The sequence below is a fragment of the Sipha flava genome, unplaced genomic scaffold (genome assembly GCF_003268045.1).
Source record: "Sipha flava isolate LNK unplaced genomic scaffold, YSA_version1 178_pilon_pilon, whole genome shotgun sequence".
NCBI lineage: Eukaryota > Metazoa > Arthropoda > Insecta > Hemiptera > Aphididae > Sipha > Sipha flava.
Window position 1 is genome coordinate 282,326 of NW_020272126.1, and position 14,941 is coordinate 297,266.

General features: G+C 32.1%; 2 protein-coding genes across 9 annotated transcripts in view; both read left to right on the forward strand.

Annotated features, from left to right (window-relative positions):
* LOC112680628 (amphoterin-induced protein 2) overlaps positions 1 to 14,941 on the forward strand; it is a 355,883-nt gene that overhangs the window by 64,978 nt on the left and 275,964 nt on the right. Inside the window, exon 2 of one of the 8 annotated variants that reach the window (XM_025550788.1) lies at positions 2,155 to 2,299. The exons of 6 other annotated variants lie outside the window; for them this stretch is intronic. The gene's annotated coding sequence lies outside the window, so the exon portion shown is untranslated. Of the gene's footprint in view, positions 1 to 2,154; positions 2,300 to 14,941 lie in introns of those variants that run through there. One more of the 8 variants, XM_025550794.1, reaches the window with a different exon arrangement.
* On the forward strand, positions 8,729 to 10,375 carry LOC112680622. The gene has a single exon (XM_025550781.1). It carries the CDS (start codon positions 8,729 to 8,731, stop codon positions 10,373 to 10,375), a length of 1,647 nt encoding a protein of 548 aa, XP_025406566.1.

The window sequence follows — 14,941 nt, forward strand, 5'->3', positions numbered from 1 at the left end:
TGTGTGTGTGTGTGTGTGTGTGTGTGTGTGTGTGTGTGTGTGCGCGCGCGCGTATTAATCATTTTTCTGTTCATTGTTTTTTAACCAAAATGAGATAGGCGTGACATTTAAAGAACATACAAATAAAATTAAAAACATGAAAAAAAAAAGGTTACGTCATAAAAATAGAAAGCATGTGTTGGTAATTTACCTTTTCTGACCTACTGTTCATTCATTTTCTACGGGTCTTTTTTTTACACACATACACACACCGATAAAATAGTAATGATTGTCGAAAGAAACTTTTACACTAAGACGTTTGTTTGAATACCAAAAAAAAAAAAAAAAACACAAAAATTAAATTTCAGAATTTATTCACTATGAACAAGAAGTCTAAAAATTATTATCGTTTTCTAGCGATTTATTGTAAAATAAAATACCGAAAGAAATATACAAGTTAAACAACTTGAAAACAATCAAATTTGATTTATAACCATTTCCCATGATGGTACTTTGAAATTTCGAGTACTCCTTCGAATATGATTAGCTGGTCGTACCAAATGATTTATGCAAGCGCGAGTTCTACATCGTTACCCGGGTAAGCTAAATCATTTTCACGGGTACCTTACCGTTACTTCGGTAGCGGTAACGATGTCGCTTATGCGATTTCATTTGCTCTCGAAAGTTGAACCATATCATCGGTAGTGCAACAACACATTATACCACGTTCTACTTTTATCACTAGTGGCTACTGCGCGCCGAGACTACACTATTATTGCTAGTGCGAAACGATACAATACTCCGACAGATGGAAGAAAGAAAAAAAAAACAATAATAAATAAAAACAAGTCCCAGGCACATCCCTCGCAACAATGCGAATAAACGTGAAAGCAAACAAATGGGACCTGGCACCAAAAAAAAAAAAAAGAAATACATGTTATATAGATATATATACACGCATACATACGTGCACACAACAAGCACACACAAACTTTTGGGTCACATCTCGTTCACCCTCTATATTTTTTCTTTTCCTGTCCTCTCCTTGCAACTCCCCCAATCAAGATAAAATGTATACGTTCACACAAAACCAGTGGACCCGGCGAGTACGAATTTATGTGCACGTGCTTGCCAGTGTGTGCGTGTACAGTGCAAGAGTCAGTCCCGAGTCCCGGGGTGATATCGATTCCGGCCGACGAGGGTGGTTTCTGGCCGTGTTCCAGGGGATACGGTGGAGTCTGTCTCTTGGACAAAACGTTTCTCATGCCAAAGGAGCCCTCTCTAACTACGCACTTAAAAGATAATGGACCGGGGGGAAAAATGGAAGTAATAATAAATAAATAATAACATATTATTGCGACCTCAGACGTACTATTGGCGGAACACGGAATTGCAAACGTGTTCACATTACATACCGTGTCACATGTCACAGTTAAGGTATACTAGATAGTGTAAACGGAATATACCAATAGTAAACCGTTACTGCGAGGTTGGACCGTTACTGCGAGGTTGGCCTCATCTAACTTTTGAATGATGTACAGTAACTGATTTTAGTAGATCCTACGATAGAATTATATAATTTATTATGTTACCAAGATTTAATCAGTATTGTAAATAAATAACACATTGAAATCATACATTTTTTAAAAAAAAATACCCGATGTACAGGTGAAGTACGCAAAATGGTGCGATGTAGTAGTGCACATCCGGATTATTACGGTCGGCAAGTACCGCACGTGGAAGAATATTGCAAAGGAGCCGTAACATTATTCGTACGTACGCGCATGGATGCTTAAGTAAACGTATGCATGGATTATGGTGAAAAAAAAAAACTTATAATATATTACCATAAAGGGTAACCTTGTATTCCCCATATATATCACTGCAGCGTCTCTTGACCACAGGATTAATATTAACGTGGACCGCCTCTCGCCGGCTGGGTGCGCATGTCTATCGCGTAATTCTATAATACGTATGCAATACTACGACGTATGTAAATTATATCATGGTGTTGGTAAACACGACCGGCAACGGTGGAAATATCGATTATACATACACCTCTATTGTATGGTTAGAACCATGTTTCTATAGTTTTTAGTATTATTATTATCATTATTATTATTATTATTATAATTATAATTATAATTATTATTATTATTATTTTGTTCATTACAGGTAGGTAGATCGTTTTCTGGTTTCCGTATGTTCGGCTGCTCCTTCATGGCAATACGTCGCGGGTGATGAAAATATAAAAAAAAACCATGCAGTTAAAAAACGAAAAATGTATTCGAGAACATTTAGCCGTTAACGAAAGAACATGGTTTGTTAATTCACGTACATGTGCTGTAATAATTTTATTGAACCGCTAAACGCGCGTTGCATTTGTTTCGAGTTTAACGTGAAGTAGTCTTCCCGTCCCACTCAACGGCGGCGGTCGACCAAGTGTTTTGTGAATTAAATACGGCAAAATGCATACGCTCGCGTTTCGACAAAGAAAATATATTATTCGGAAACAGCCGACTGCTTTTTCTAAATCCGAATTAATTAATTGTTATATATATAAATATTAAAAATGTTATTAGAAGCTATAGGCGTAATGATTATATATTTATTATTTACTATGTATACAAATTTCATACCCCTAATTATAGTCCCGCTCAAAGAAGGTTGGAGATTAATTTATTGTAAATTATAACCTAACCAAACCATAGCTACAGAGTTGCAGAGGTCGAGTAAGAATGATTTTATAGATAAATTAAAAAATAAAATAAAATTATAAGAACTGAAATTATTACGCACTTATAAATTCAATCTTTAAAAATTCCTGCAGCGTTTGTGTTAAGCCAATTATTTACTAAAAATTATATTTAAAGTATACATTTTTAAAATAATTAATTTAATTGGTATAAAAGGAAATAAAAAAATATTTTATACGTGACGCTCTCGTAATACGTATTTATACAACGCTATGCAATACGAATTTGTACATTATATAATTTCGTTGATCTTATTTTGCAACCGTACAATTTGCATCGATTTCAACACAAAGTTGATTGGTATTTATTTGCAATTATTTATACATATACATATATATACACACCCAGGTAGTTAATCAATTACATGGTTTGAGTCGTTGACAGTGATTTACAACGTACTTAATCGGAATTTAATATAATTAACTTTCAAGGTCGTTGCGGTGTAATTACAATTATTATGTTCGGGTTTATTAAACATATTTTTCATGTATTTATATTCAACAAAACTTTCTTCGCAACGTATTTTATTTTATGGAAAAGTGGAATTTTCATTTAAAAAAAGAAATGTTATTTTTACGAATAAAAATATCACATAATTTGTTTATAATATAATTTATATTCCAGAGATTTTACAATTATGGAAAATCAAGTTTTTAAAAGATCTTCAGAAAAAAAAAAACAATAATTTATACATATTTATTACATACACAAATTGTAGCTGGCAATATACTTTTATTAATACCATTTATCATTTAAAACTGTACAAGTGTAAAATATTATTATTATTATTTCTATAGAATAACATTATAATTAGACATGTTACATATTACCAGGTATTTGCTAAGATTTTAAATTTTATACGATTAAAAAGTTTTTAGTAAAAATGATTGTATTTCTATTTAACGAGTCCAGCCGGTGGTGAATTGGATATGCGTATAAACTTTTACTGTATTTTTCTCGGCCGTAAATGTCATGTGATGTAACGAAAACGGTATATCTTTATTTGTTCTCTATCTTGAGCGATCGGAGTATATGTATGCCCGACGATGTTATCATATTACCGATAACGATTCTATGACGATACACAATATTTTTCGTACAATTTCGTACCATAGTTATTATACGGGGATTCGAATTACGAATCGTAAAAATAAAACTAGATTTTAAAATACCAAAGCCGTAGTCGCAAATGTCTGGTGTTTTCATAGACAAATTAAAAAAGAAAACAAATTATTAGAACTGAAATTATTACGCGATTATCAATCAGAATAACTACAGAATACCGTGCAGTGTATGTATACAGACTCATAGAGTCAACTAGAGTCAATGCCATATTTATAATAAATATTTACCTGATTTAAGAAGCAATTTTTCAATTCAAATCACACTAATAGTATTTCCTATGGTTGAATGTTCAGAATTTGTATTTATGACCGTGGTTAATGTTTGATATTTTAAACGTTGTAATTAATTTAACAAAAAAAATAACTGAACTGATTAATTAATTCACTTACACTCGAAATATACACGTAACCACCATAATATAACGATTATATGTGTTTTACAGTGAATTGTATAAATAAATCTTTAAATCGTTATTTCTTTTTTTTTTTTTTTTTTTAAAGAAAATCAGTAATGAAACATGGTCGATTCGCTACCGTAATAAAAACTGTACAGGGTAGCCAATGTTACCCCTAAACATTACCTTTCACGTTGACACATATGTTTCTGCGCGTCCCGTCCCGCCTGTTAAATTTAACACCGGTGTTCGCAGATTCCGGCCCGTAACCGCACGCGCAAAACGTCACACAACATCGATGATTATTATTCGTGTGTTCACGGGTACTTGGTGTCGTCCCGAACAACTGGACGATAATCATACGCTCGTCTCTCTTCCGGTACCGATGCTGTTACCGTAGCGCGTTATCGCACTCGTTATATCCCCCGCAGTCCGCTGGATCGAATTCGCGAAACTTTTTGTCAGAAAACATCGACTGTCCCGCAAATGTGTTAGAGAACGGACGAACAAAGATAACGAATGAAATAATAAATTACCAGCGCGCGTTCACCGATATCTCATGTCCGAATGGCTGAACCGTTCATGCGAAACGCACGGTGCTCGTGTCGATAAGTTCAACAGTGTTTGCGATGTTCGCGAGCGATTGTGAAATACTACCTGTAACTGAAAAGCGGACAAAAAGGATAACTAGACGTTTTTCGTCAAACAAAAGTATTATACGCACATACGAAAAAAATAAAAGTAAAATAAAAAAAAACTACAAGCCAACTAAAACTAAGATTTTTCGTACGTAACGAAAACGTATCTCCATCGGTCATGCCGACCAGAACGCGCGCGTTACATTACCCACATACAACAAAGGGACATTTTTCTTCCAAGGTAAGAATAGTGGTGATTATCATTTTCGCAACCGTGGTTGGAGATACGTCTTTTTGCGTTGTAACCGCCAACAACCTTTTATCATTATACCGCATTTTAAGTCTTTCGGTTTTCTCTGTGCGCCTGCGCTGTACGTATTCAACATTTTTTAGTTGCCGGCCATTACCACTAGTATTGAGATTATCTAGTTAACAATTTCTTATAGCTTATCTTTTCCATGTACATTTTATGAAACGTATCCAAATACATTTGATCTTAAAGGTGAACAATTTTATATCCCTGATTAATTTTGAATTGTTACGAATTAGTTAAAATTAATAAAACTATTCTAGGAACAGATATTTAATATATATACATATAAAATTAATTTGAGGTATATACCCAGTATGTTAATAAATAATTGAAAATTGTTCAACTAATTGTCTAAAAGTAAGATTTATCGAAAATGTTCGTCGTTATTAATTACTATAAGTGTTCAAAAGTGTTATTAAAAAGTAATATAACCTAATAGTGTGTGTATGTATATTTTCGGATAGTTGACAAGTAAATAAGATAATACAAATTACCTAGGTATTATATATGATCATTATTTATATATAAATTAATGTTTATATATAATTATTAAGCGCACTAATTTGTTTTTATGAATATAAGGATGTTATTTCAAAAATTAGTATCTAATAAAATAATAATAATTTAAGTATTTAAAATGTTATATTTTGATAATTATGTTTTAAAGACTAAACATGATGAGTTTTGATTTTAAGTTTTAATTCACTGTTAAGATCTTGGAAGATGACTAAAATATTTTATTTGAACATTTATAATCATAATCACCAATAAATAATAATAATATAAATATTTCGTTATTGATATTTGAAAAAACGAATTAATCTAATTTATAATCTATATTTAGATAAATATAATATTTTTATTTTTAACCATATCTATAGGTATAATTTTTAATAAAAGAATAATATTTAAAAATATTTTTGTTACCTGGTATCAATACTAATTACCGTGGTTCAACTTGAAAATAGTGCCCGGTTTAGATCCTTTTTTTTTTTTTTTATTAGAACGTTCATCCGATATGTAGGCCGTATTTGTTATAAAATGTCGGTAACGTATTTTTTTATCAGTTTTTCTCGTCGTCTTTTGCGTTTTCCAGTTCACTTTGCGTTGGTGTTGCGTTTTCAGTTGTATTTTTTATCTAAATAAGTATGGCAGACGGAGTATTTTTTCGACCACGTTTGTCGTCTTACATTTTACTCGCATACCTTTACGACTCGCACGTTATGCATTTTCGTTCTTTTTTCCTATTTATTCAACGTCGTTTTCTGTTCGAAATCAAATAACTTCAACAGCAAAACGAAATGATTTCACAACGGAACATGTTATTTTTTTAACTTCATTGTGTTCCATTCAACTTAGTCCATTCAATATCAATACGGGGACCCGCCAAATCAACATACATAAAATCATTGCATGCCTTCCAATCTATAGCTTTGAAACTTATCACATTTGTATTTAATGCTTCTCGATATTTGATAAATCAAATCTTACACAAAAATCTACATTAATCAATTGAGAGAGAAATAGTTATGACTCGTTATAATAAATTCTATGACAAACTACTAACCTAATTCATTAATATAGACAATTTACTCCATAACAATATCTAGAAGTTACATGTTACATGTTGAAGTTACATTGCCTAAATAGTGGTTGATCTTGATATTAAGTCACCACCGTGACTGTGTGTGTGTTACGCGATTTCGACAACCCTGATCTCGCGGGGCGTAACACGTTTAGGTACATTATTTTTACCTGTAAATGTAGAACACGTTTGGGCATAAAAATACATAACACGTTTTGGTGTATACTTCACTAATTGCCAATTTCGATAGGTTATCGTGAAAAAAGAGGTAAATAAACAATCCTTTGAGATATGGTTTATGAAACTAACTTTATTATATTATATATTTACTATATTATACTAATGTTTCAACGTTTTAATGTTCAGTTCCGATTTGGATTTTCAATTGACAAGAGATTAGTTTATTCATAGTTATGATGAACGTGAACGTTTCTGATGTTTTTGAAACCTGACGTGTGTTGCGATTAACAGATATAAATTCAGTGAGTTTAAAGAAAACAAAAATACAAATTAAGTTTTTTGTTGCACGAATGGTAAATGCACTGTCACTGCTAAATGAACTACAAATTTAAAAATGGTGATTTCAATAAATGGAGAACATAGTCATAGAACATAGATGAATTAGTTAAAGAAACTATCACTAAACAAACACTGATGTCATTTTTAAAGCGCAAAGCAACTACTGATTTTAACGTGAAGCCAAAAAACTTATGCGTCAAGAACTACGTAACTGCCCAAAATCAGAGCATTTAAGTCATTCTGACATCAGATTATTCAAGAAAAGTATGTATGAAGCTAGACGAAAAATATTTCCTAAAATACCAAAATCTTTATTCGAAGCAAAAACTATGATTTTTCAAAATAAAAACTATTTCGTTTCAAATAATGAACCATTTTATTTCATGAATTCAAAAGTAGTATATCTATTTTTACAAATGCTATTAACATGTCACATTTATACATGTCTCCTGGATAACGCTAATAGGCTCTAAAAATTTAAAATTAAGGATTAATTATTAAAGTATTATTTTTCTATGTGTTTCTAAATGTTATATTAATACCTATAACCTATGTACCCAAACGTGTTACGGCCATCACGTGTCATAGATTATTCACAAAAATCATAATTTTTGTCATCCTTGTTTTTGAGTGTTCATTATAATAAATGTTAACTTACTACCAGGGGAAATGTCTTGGTCTCTTATTTTAATTTCATAATTTCAAAATTCAAATTAAAAAAAAAAAAAAAAAAACATTGATATTCTTGTTAACATATTTGTCATGGTTCCATAAGCTATGGTGTCATGGATTCTAAAAAAATATGTTTATGTTAAGAGCCATTTGAAACTGCACACGGCTATAGTTTTTGAATATCATGATTTTTTATTATTTAATATAATTTTATTCGTTTTCAAAATCTAAATAGTTTATGATTATTCAAGAGAAACAAGGTACTTATATTTTTTTGAATAAATCCTGGAATATATTTTTGGTTTTTGTCTTACTGTTCAATCTATTATAAAGTATTTATCATAAAATCAAAACAATTTATCTTACATTTTAATCGTTCGAATTAAAACTAATCGTAATACTTCAATATTAGTATTTTTTTTTTTTTGTAATTATGAAATTAAAATTAAAATAGTTTATGTATTTACATTATAATAGTTGTATCTATAATTATTCAGGTAAATTACATAAAAATTCGATTCATTCAGATGTTTAAAAAATATTAAGAAAAAAAAAAAATAAAAAAAATATTAATTTTACCATAGGAATTTTCTGGCGTAGGGAAAGTGGCGCTCCCATCGCCCAGTGCACTTCTATAAGTACACTGCAGTAGCCCTACCCTTACCTTGATTGGTTGGGGTAGACTGGTCCTCCAGATTGGGGGTTAAGCGCAGGGTTAACAACCCTGCCTAGTAAAAGAACCTTGTTATGAAACCAACTACACCTAAGCCTCGGACAAGATTACACGGATTCAAGACTGGTTTTTGGAAACGGAATGCTGATTTTAAGATTGTGACATGGAATGTGACAAGCTTGTATAGAACAGGTGCAAGTCAAAATTTAGCTGACGTCCTTAACAACTACAACATTAAAGTAGCAGCCATACAAGAAATAAGATGGTTGGGAGTAGGACAACTAACGATAGGAGAGTACACAATTTTCTTCTCTGGAATGGAGAATACACATCATCTCGGCAATGGCTTCGCAGTTCATAGGACACTAGTACCGTACATTAAGGAGTTTAATCCAGTATCCGAACGGATATCAACCTTAACCATCAACACTAGTCCAATTAGTATCTGTATAATAAATTGCCACGCACCAACAGAAATAAAAGATGACAATGTGAAAGATAGCTTCTACGACGAACTGACTGATACATATGAAGGTATCAATGGGAACATGATAAGGATTGTAATAGGTGATTTCAATGCAAAATGCAGACGGGAACCACAGTACTTCCCTTGCATAGGGAAGGAAAGTTTGCATTGCAACAGCAATGACAATGGTCAGCGATTGATAGCGTTTGTGACATCAAATGGATTGACTGTTAGTAGTACCACTTTCCCACATAAAAATATTCACAAAGCCACTTGGAGGTCACCGGATGGAGAAACCCTGAACCAAATCGATCACATTCTCATACAGACTAGATACCGTAGTACAATCCACGATGTAAGAAGCCACAGAGGTGCTGACTGTGACACGGATCATTACTTAGTGATTGCCAAACTTAGATCAAAGTTAAAAAGCCAATCGAGATTAAAAGACAAAAGAGCTAAATTCAATCTAGAGTTACTAAGAGATGAAACCGTGAGGAAAAAATATGAGAGCGAAGTAAGGAAAGAGCTTAAAGAAAATAGCGTACAAATAGAAATAGATGTAGACTTGGATTGGGAAAAAGTGAGTAATGCTGTCAAAAAAGCAGCGGCCACTAGTATTGGTGGGCTAAAAAGGTCAAGAAATACTTGGTATAATGATGTGTGTAGAATTGCTGTGGACAAACGTCGCAAAGCGAGAGATGACTTTATTAAGAACAACACTCAAACAACTAAAGAAGCTTTCATTCGGGAACGTAAAATCTGTAAAAGTGACCTTCAAAGGGAAAAAAGAAAATTCTTTAACAACATAATTCATACCGCAGAGAACGATCATACGCAGGGGAGAACTAGAAATTTTTTTAGAGTCATCAAACAGTATAAACAATTCAACCCTATATGGAATGCAATCAGAGACCAAGACGGACAAATGTTAATGGAGCCAGAGTCAAGAGCTGAGAGATGGAAAGGCTATTTTGAAAAATTACTAAATGGTAACATGCCAGCCCAGCCTGTAACACATGTCGAATATGAAAGACCGGAGCCCTATGTAGAGGATGTTAGTCTAGATGAAGTAAAAAGTGCTATAATTGGGCTGAAAAATTGGAAAGCACCAGGTACAGATAATATTCCAACAGAACTCATTAAATATGGAGGCGAGGAGCTAAATGTAGTAATATACAGACTGTGCCAGCAAATATGGATGGAAGAACGGGTATCGGATAGCTGGAATGAGGCAATCATTATACCATTGTAAAAAAAAGGAGATAAGACAAAATGTGATAATTATAGAGGGATATCGTTCTTGAACTCTGCGTACATGGTCTTCTCTAGAATCTTACTAAATCGCATGGTCCCTTATGTGGAGGACTGTTTAGGTGAGTATCAATGTGGTTTCCGAAAAGGACGTTCAACCACGGAACAACTATCCGTAATAGGCCAAATAATTGAAAAGAGATACGAATATCGGCAGAATATGTGGCAAATATTTATAGATTTCAAAAAAGCCTACGATAGTATCCACAGAGAGAGCATCTACAACATTATGTATGAGTTCGGTTTCCAAAAAAAAATTAATATCCCTAACTAAAATGTGTATGGAAAACACGAAATACAGAGTGAAAACACAAAATGTAACATCAGAAACCTTTACAATGGAAACCGGATTAAAACAGGGAGATGCCCTGTCCCCAGTACTCTTCAATCTTGCTTTAGAGAAGGTAATAAGGGTACTACAGGACAATGAAGGTGGCCTACTAATCGGTCAGAATAAGATACAGATCCTAGGCTTTGCTGATGATTTAGACATAATAGGCGATTCACTTTCAGACGCAATCAACGCAGCCAGAGTGTTAGAAGAAGCGGCGAAAAAAATAGGTCTTGAAATTAACACTGAGAAAACAAAGATAATGGAACTAATTGAGAGTGGGGAGGACCCTAGTGAGTCGGAGAATTTAGCCTATGAAAAAGTTAGCGATTTCAAATATCTGGGAACTACATTAAGTACAAAGAATGATTGGTCAAAGGAAATAAGTATTCGGATAAACAAAGCTCAGAGAACGTTCTATGCATTGACAAAATTTTTCACGTCCAAAATGTTATCAAGGAAGACGAAAGCAAGACTATACGTAGCCATTATAAAACCGACGCTAACATATGGTTGCGAAGCTTGGACGACAACCAAACAAACAGAGAGAAAACTGAGGACTTTTGAACACAGAATATGGAGGAAAATATGTGGACCTGTCTTTGACGAAACAACGGGGAATTGGCGGAGGAGGTACAACAGAGAGTTGTACGATATGTTGGAACTAACAACAGTAACAAGCTTCATTAAAAGCCAAAGGATACAATGGCTAGGACACATAATGAGAAGACGAGAGAATGAAATAGTTAGAGTGACATTGGAATGGAAGCCAATAGGTAAAAGACCAAGAGGTAGACCGAGAAAAAGATGGATAGGCGTGGTAGAAGAAGATTTAAAAATCCTTGGAGTTGAGAATTGGAGAGAGACAGTTCAAGATAGAGACAGGTGGCGAAGTGTAGTAATGGCGGCAAAAACTCTTAGAGAGTAGAAATGCCATTAGAAGAAGAAGACCATAGGAATTAAAATAAAAGTGACAAATATGAAATTAGTTGGTGAAGACGAAAAAATCAAAATTCTTAAACGCATATAATACATGTGTGTTTCGAAGCATCCGAGTTGGGTCCCGAGTACTAGGGACTAATCGCAAGTAATATACTAGTTGGGTCTCGAAATTTTATAGGTATTACACTAGTTTCTGAATATTTTTTGGTAAGTACTACATTATACTCATATTTCCCTTCCCATTTTAACAGACTTAGGGCTGTATTATGTTTTACTTATACTACAGTTATCGTGAAAAATGTTTTTTATATTTTTTTTTATACATTTTTTTTTTTCATTAAAATATAAATTATTAAAATTTTATTAATATTATTGTATAATATTTTTAATAATTATAATATTTTTATTACACTATACTAACTTCCCAATACTATTATATAAATTATAGAATTTTAAAAAAATGTGATCCTGTAGTCTAAATAGATCATAAACAGTCCTGAGTCTGTTAAAATGCGAAGGAAAATGTAAGTATAAATAGATAGTAGCATAGATAGTATATCCATAAAATCAATATTTTAAAAAGTTATGGTTATTTTATAAATACTTTGACAATGACACTAGAATTTTTTTTATTATTTGAGACTATCATTGAAATATTGAAATTTGTTTTCAATTTAAACTTTACTTGATCATACCATACAATATGAATTCATATTAACACCGGAAAATTAAGGTATTTTATATAGTATCGCTTAAAAGTATCGTTGCATATTGTAAAAATACTTAAAAAATTTAATTTTTATAGAATGAAAATTGAAAAATGTACTAAAATATTTAAAATACCAGTTTAATAAGTAATAAATACTGCTGTGCCAGGTATTAAGTTATCCTAGATCCTGCACTGATAATACTCAGCGTGTAAACACTCATAAAAATATCAATGAATTATTTTAGAATTTTATTTTTACAATATCGTAAACGATAAACGTCAAACAATTTTTATGCAAGGCAGATTTGATATTATATACTTAGCGGTAATGGTATTCAACTATGCGTTTTATTAATGTAAAATTATTATGTAATACTAGATTATATTTGACTTGCACGTTGTATTTGATGTACCCTCATCACCATGTAATCGAATCACAATATTGATAATTACTACGAATACATTTTAATCATTAGTGAGCAGTTACTTATTTTTTTATTCAAACTTTGGTACGTAAATTATGAAATGCGATTTAAATAAAAATATAAATTGTTATGCGACATAGTAGTGGAGTTGATTCGTTTTTGTTTATCGTTATTAACGTTTACAATGCTGAAAACATTTCCATGTAATGTGGAACAATAATTTCTTCAAAAAATATAAATAAATATTTTCATCATATTTTTCATTCCATCCGTGAACAAAGTTTTGAAAAAAATGAACCATAACTTGTACGAAATTGGAAACAAGAAAATCTAAATGTAAAAATTTAAAAAAAAAGTTGTTCTGCTTTAAAAATAACTAGAGAAGAACTATATTGTGTAAAATCTTACATGACGTGTACGACTAAAAGTTCAAAGAACGGATGTCAGTTTTTATGAACCCAGCATCCAAAGTTCATTCAATTGAACTAGAAGAATTGAAAAAATATTGAATATTCCGGTGAAACATACACTGCTAAAACGACCACGACCAGTTGCACGTTGAGATCACCACCACCGTAGTTGAAATACAAAATGTTACTGTTATGTATTGAATCATTTTTGATTCGTATTTGAAGTCACGTAGTCATCAATCGCTTATAATCGTTAAATTTTGATCCAAACATGTTCGATCATTTGGTCGTCTAAAGATGCTGAATTTAAATATTTTAACTTCTACGTCATCTTTTTTTGGTTATTATACGCATGATCGTAATTGTATTTTTGAAATTTCTACGTTATCAACTGAAAAAATATTGCAAAACCTTAGCTCGATATCGTAAAAAATGAATCATCGCGTAAAATAAATGAATATAATTTTTACACACAATTTTCGTTTTAGCGTTCCCATCGTTTGTTTAAGTTTAATGATTACATTTAAAATATCACGTTACGCGTTAGTCGGTATAGACATTTTATCGTCGTCGTCGGCTGCCATGCATCTGTGGTTAATAGCAGTGCAGCAGCTGTTAATCAGCTAGTTAAGCTGTTAAGCAGCTATAATCAGTTCGGACACATCTTCTGAAGAGTTCACCGCATTATAATTGTTACGAAAAAGTTTTAAGGAAATGTGCGACACTCTTGTTTGTTATCTATGCATCCACACGCGCGTATAACGTTTTTAAGAGAATTTACTCATCGCCGAGCAGTTCTCGTAACTTAATCGATTTAGAGACAAGAAAAAAGTTATTCATTATTACATATTATAATTACAGATGATGTCACTTTGATTATTCGCTTTTTACCGGTTTTTTTTACATTCTTACGAAACCACTAATTTTTTTTTAACTCTAAACCCACGAATTGGCCGAGCGTTGATATCGCGGTATAATTTTTGCGCTTTTTCGTGTACATTTGATTAAATTTGATAAATTCACTAGGATATCATAATATCGTTGTAATGAAATAGCGAACAACAATAATGAGGCGTACATAAATCTACTACATTATACTCGCGTGTATAGGATGAAAACAATGAATGTCTTATCCAAACATGCTAAGTGTGAGCGCTTTTGGCACTGACATTAACTTGTGTTTTGTGACTAAAATACGCGTTCGTATCTCGGTGGCAGCGGTGTCACTGTGGTCACGTTTCTTAGTTCATGTTCTAACAATTTCAGCCTACAATAATGGGTGAATCATACACACAAAATGCGTATAGTTAAATTAACTGCAAAACTTGTTTTTGTTCGTCGATTTACAACTAAATATAAAATAACGGCTGTACATCATGGGCACTGTTTGTGTTTTATTTTGCAAACATATGAAATCAATATCCTGCATACAGGATTGCATGTTAATCAATTTAATAACAATTTTTAGCTCTATATCTAAGGTGGCGTGAGCTTATATGAAAACTTAATTTAATGTGATTCAATACTGATTGGTTTTAGAATTTTTAAATAGTTAAAAAAAGTTTTATCCATGGAAAATTTTAAGTCACCATTATCAGGAGTCAATCGGTTTATATATCCCGTAGAAATAAATATAGTATTCAAACAGCAGAAGGTTGAAAATGACATTTTAACACTTTATTTTTGTAAC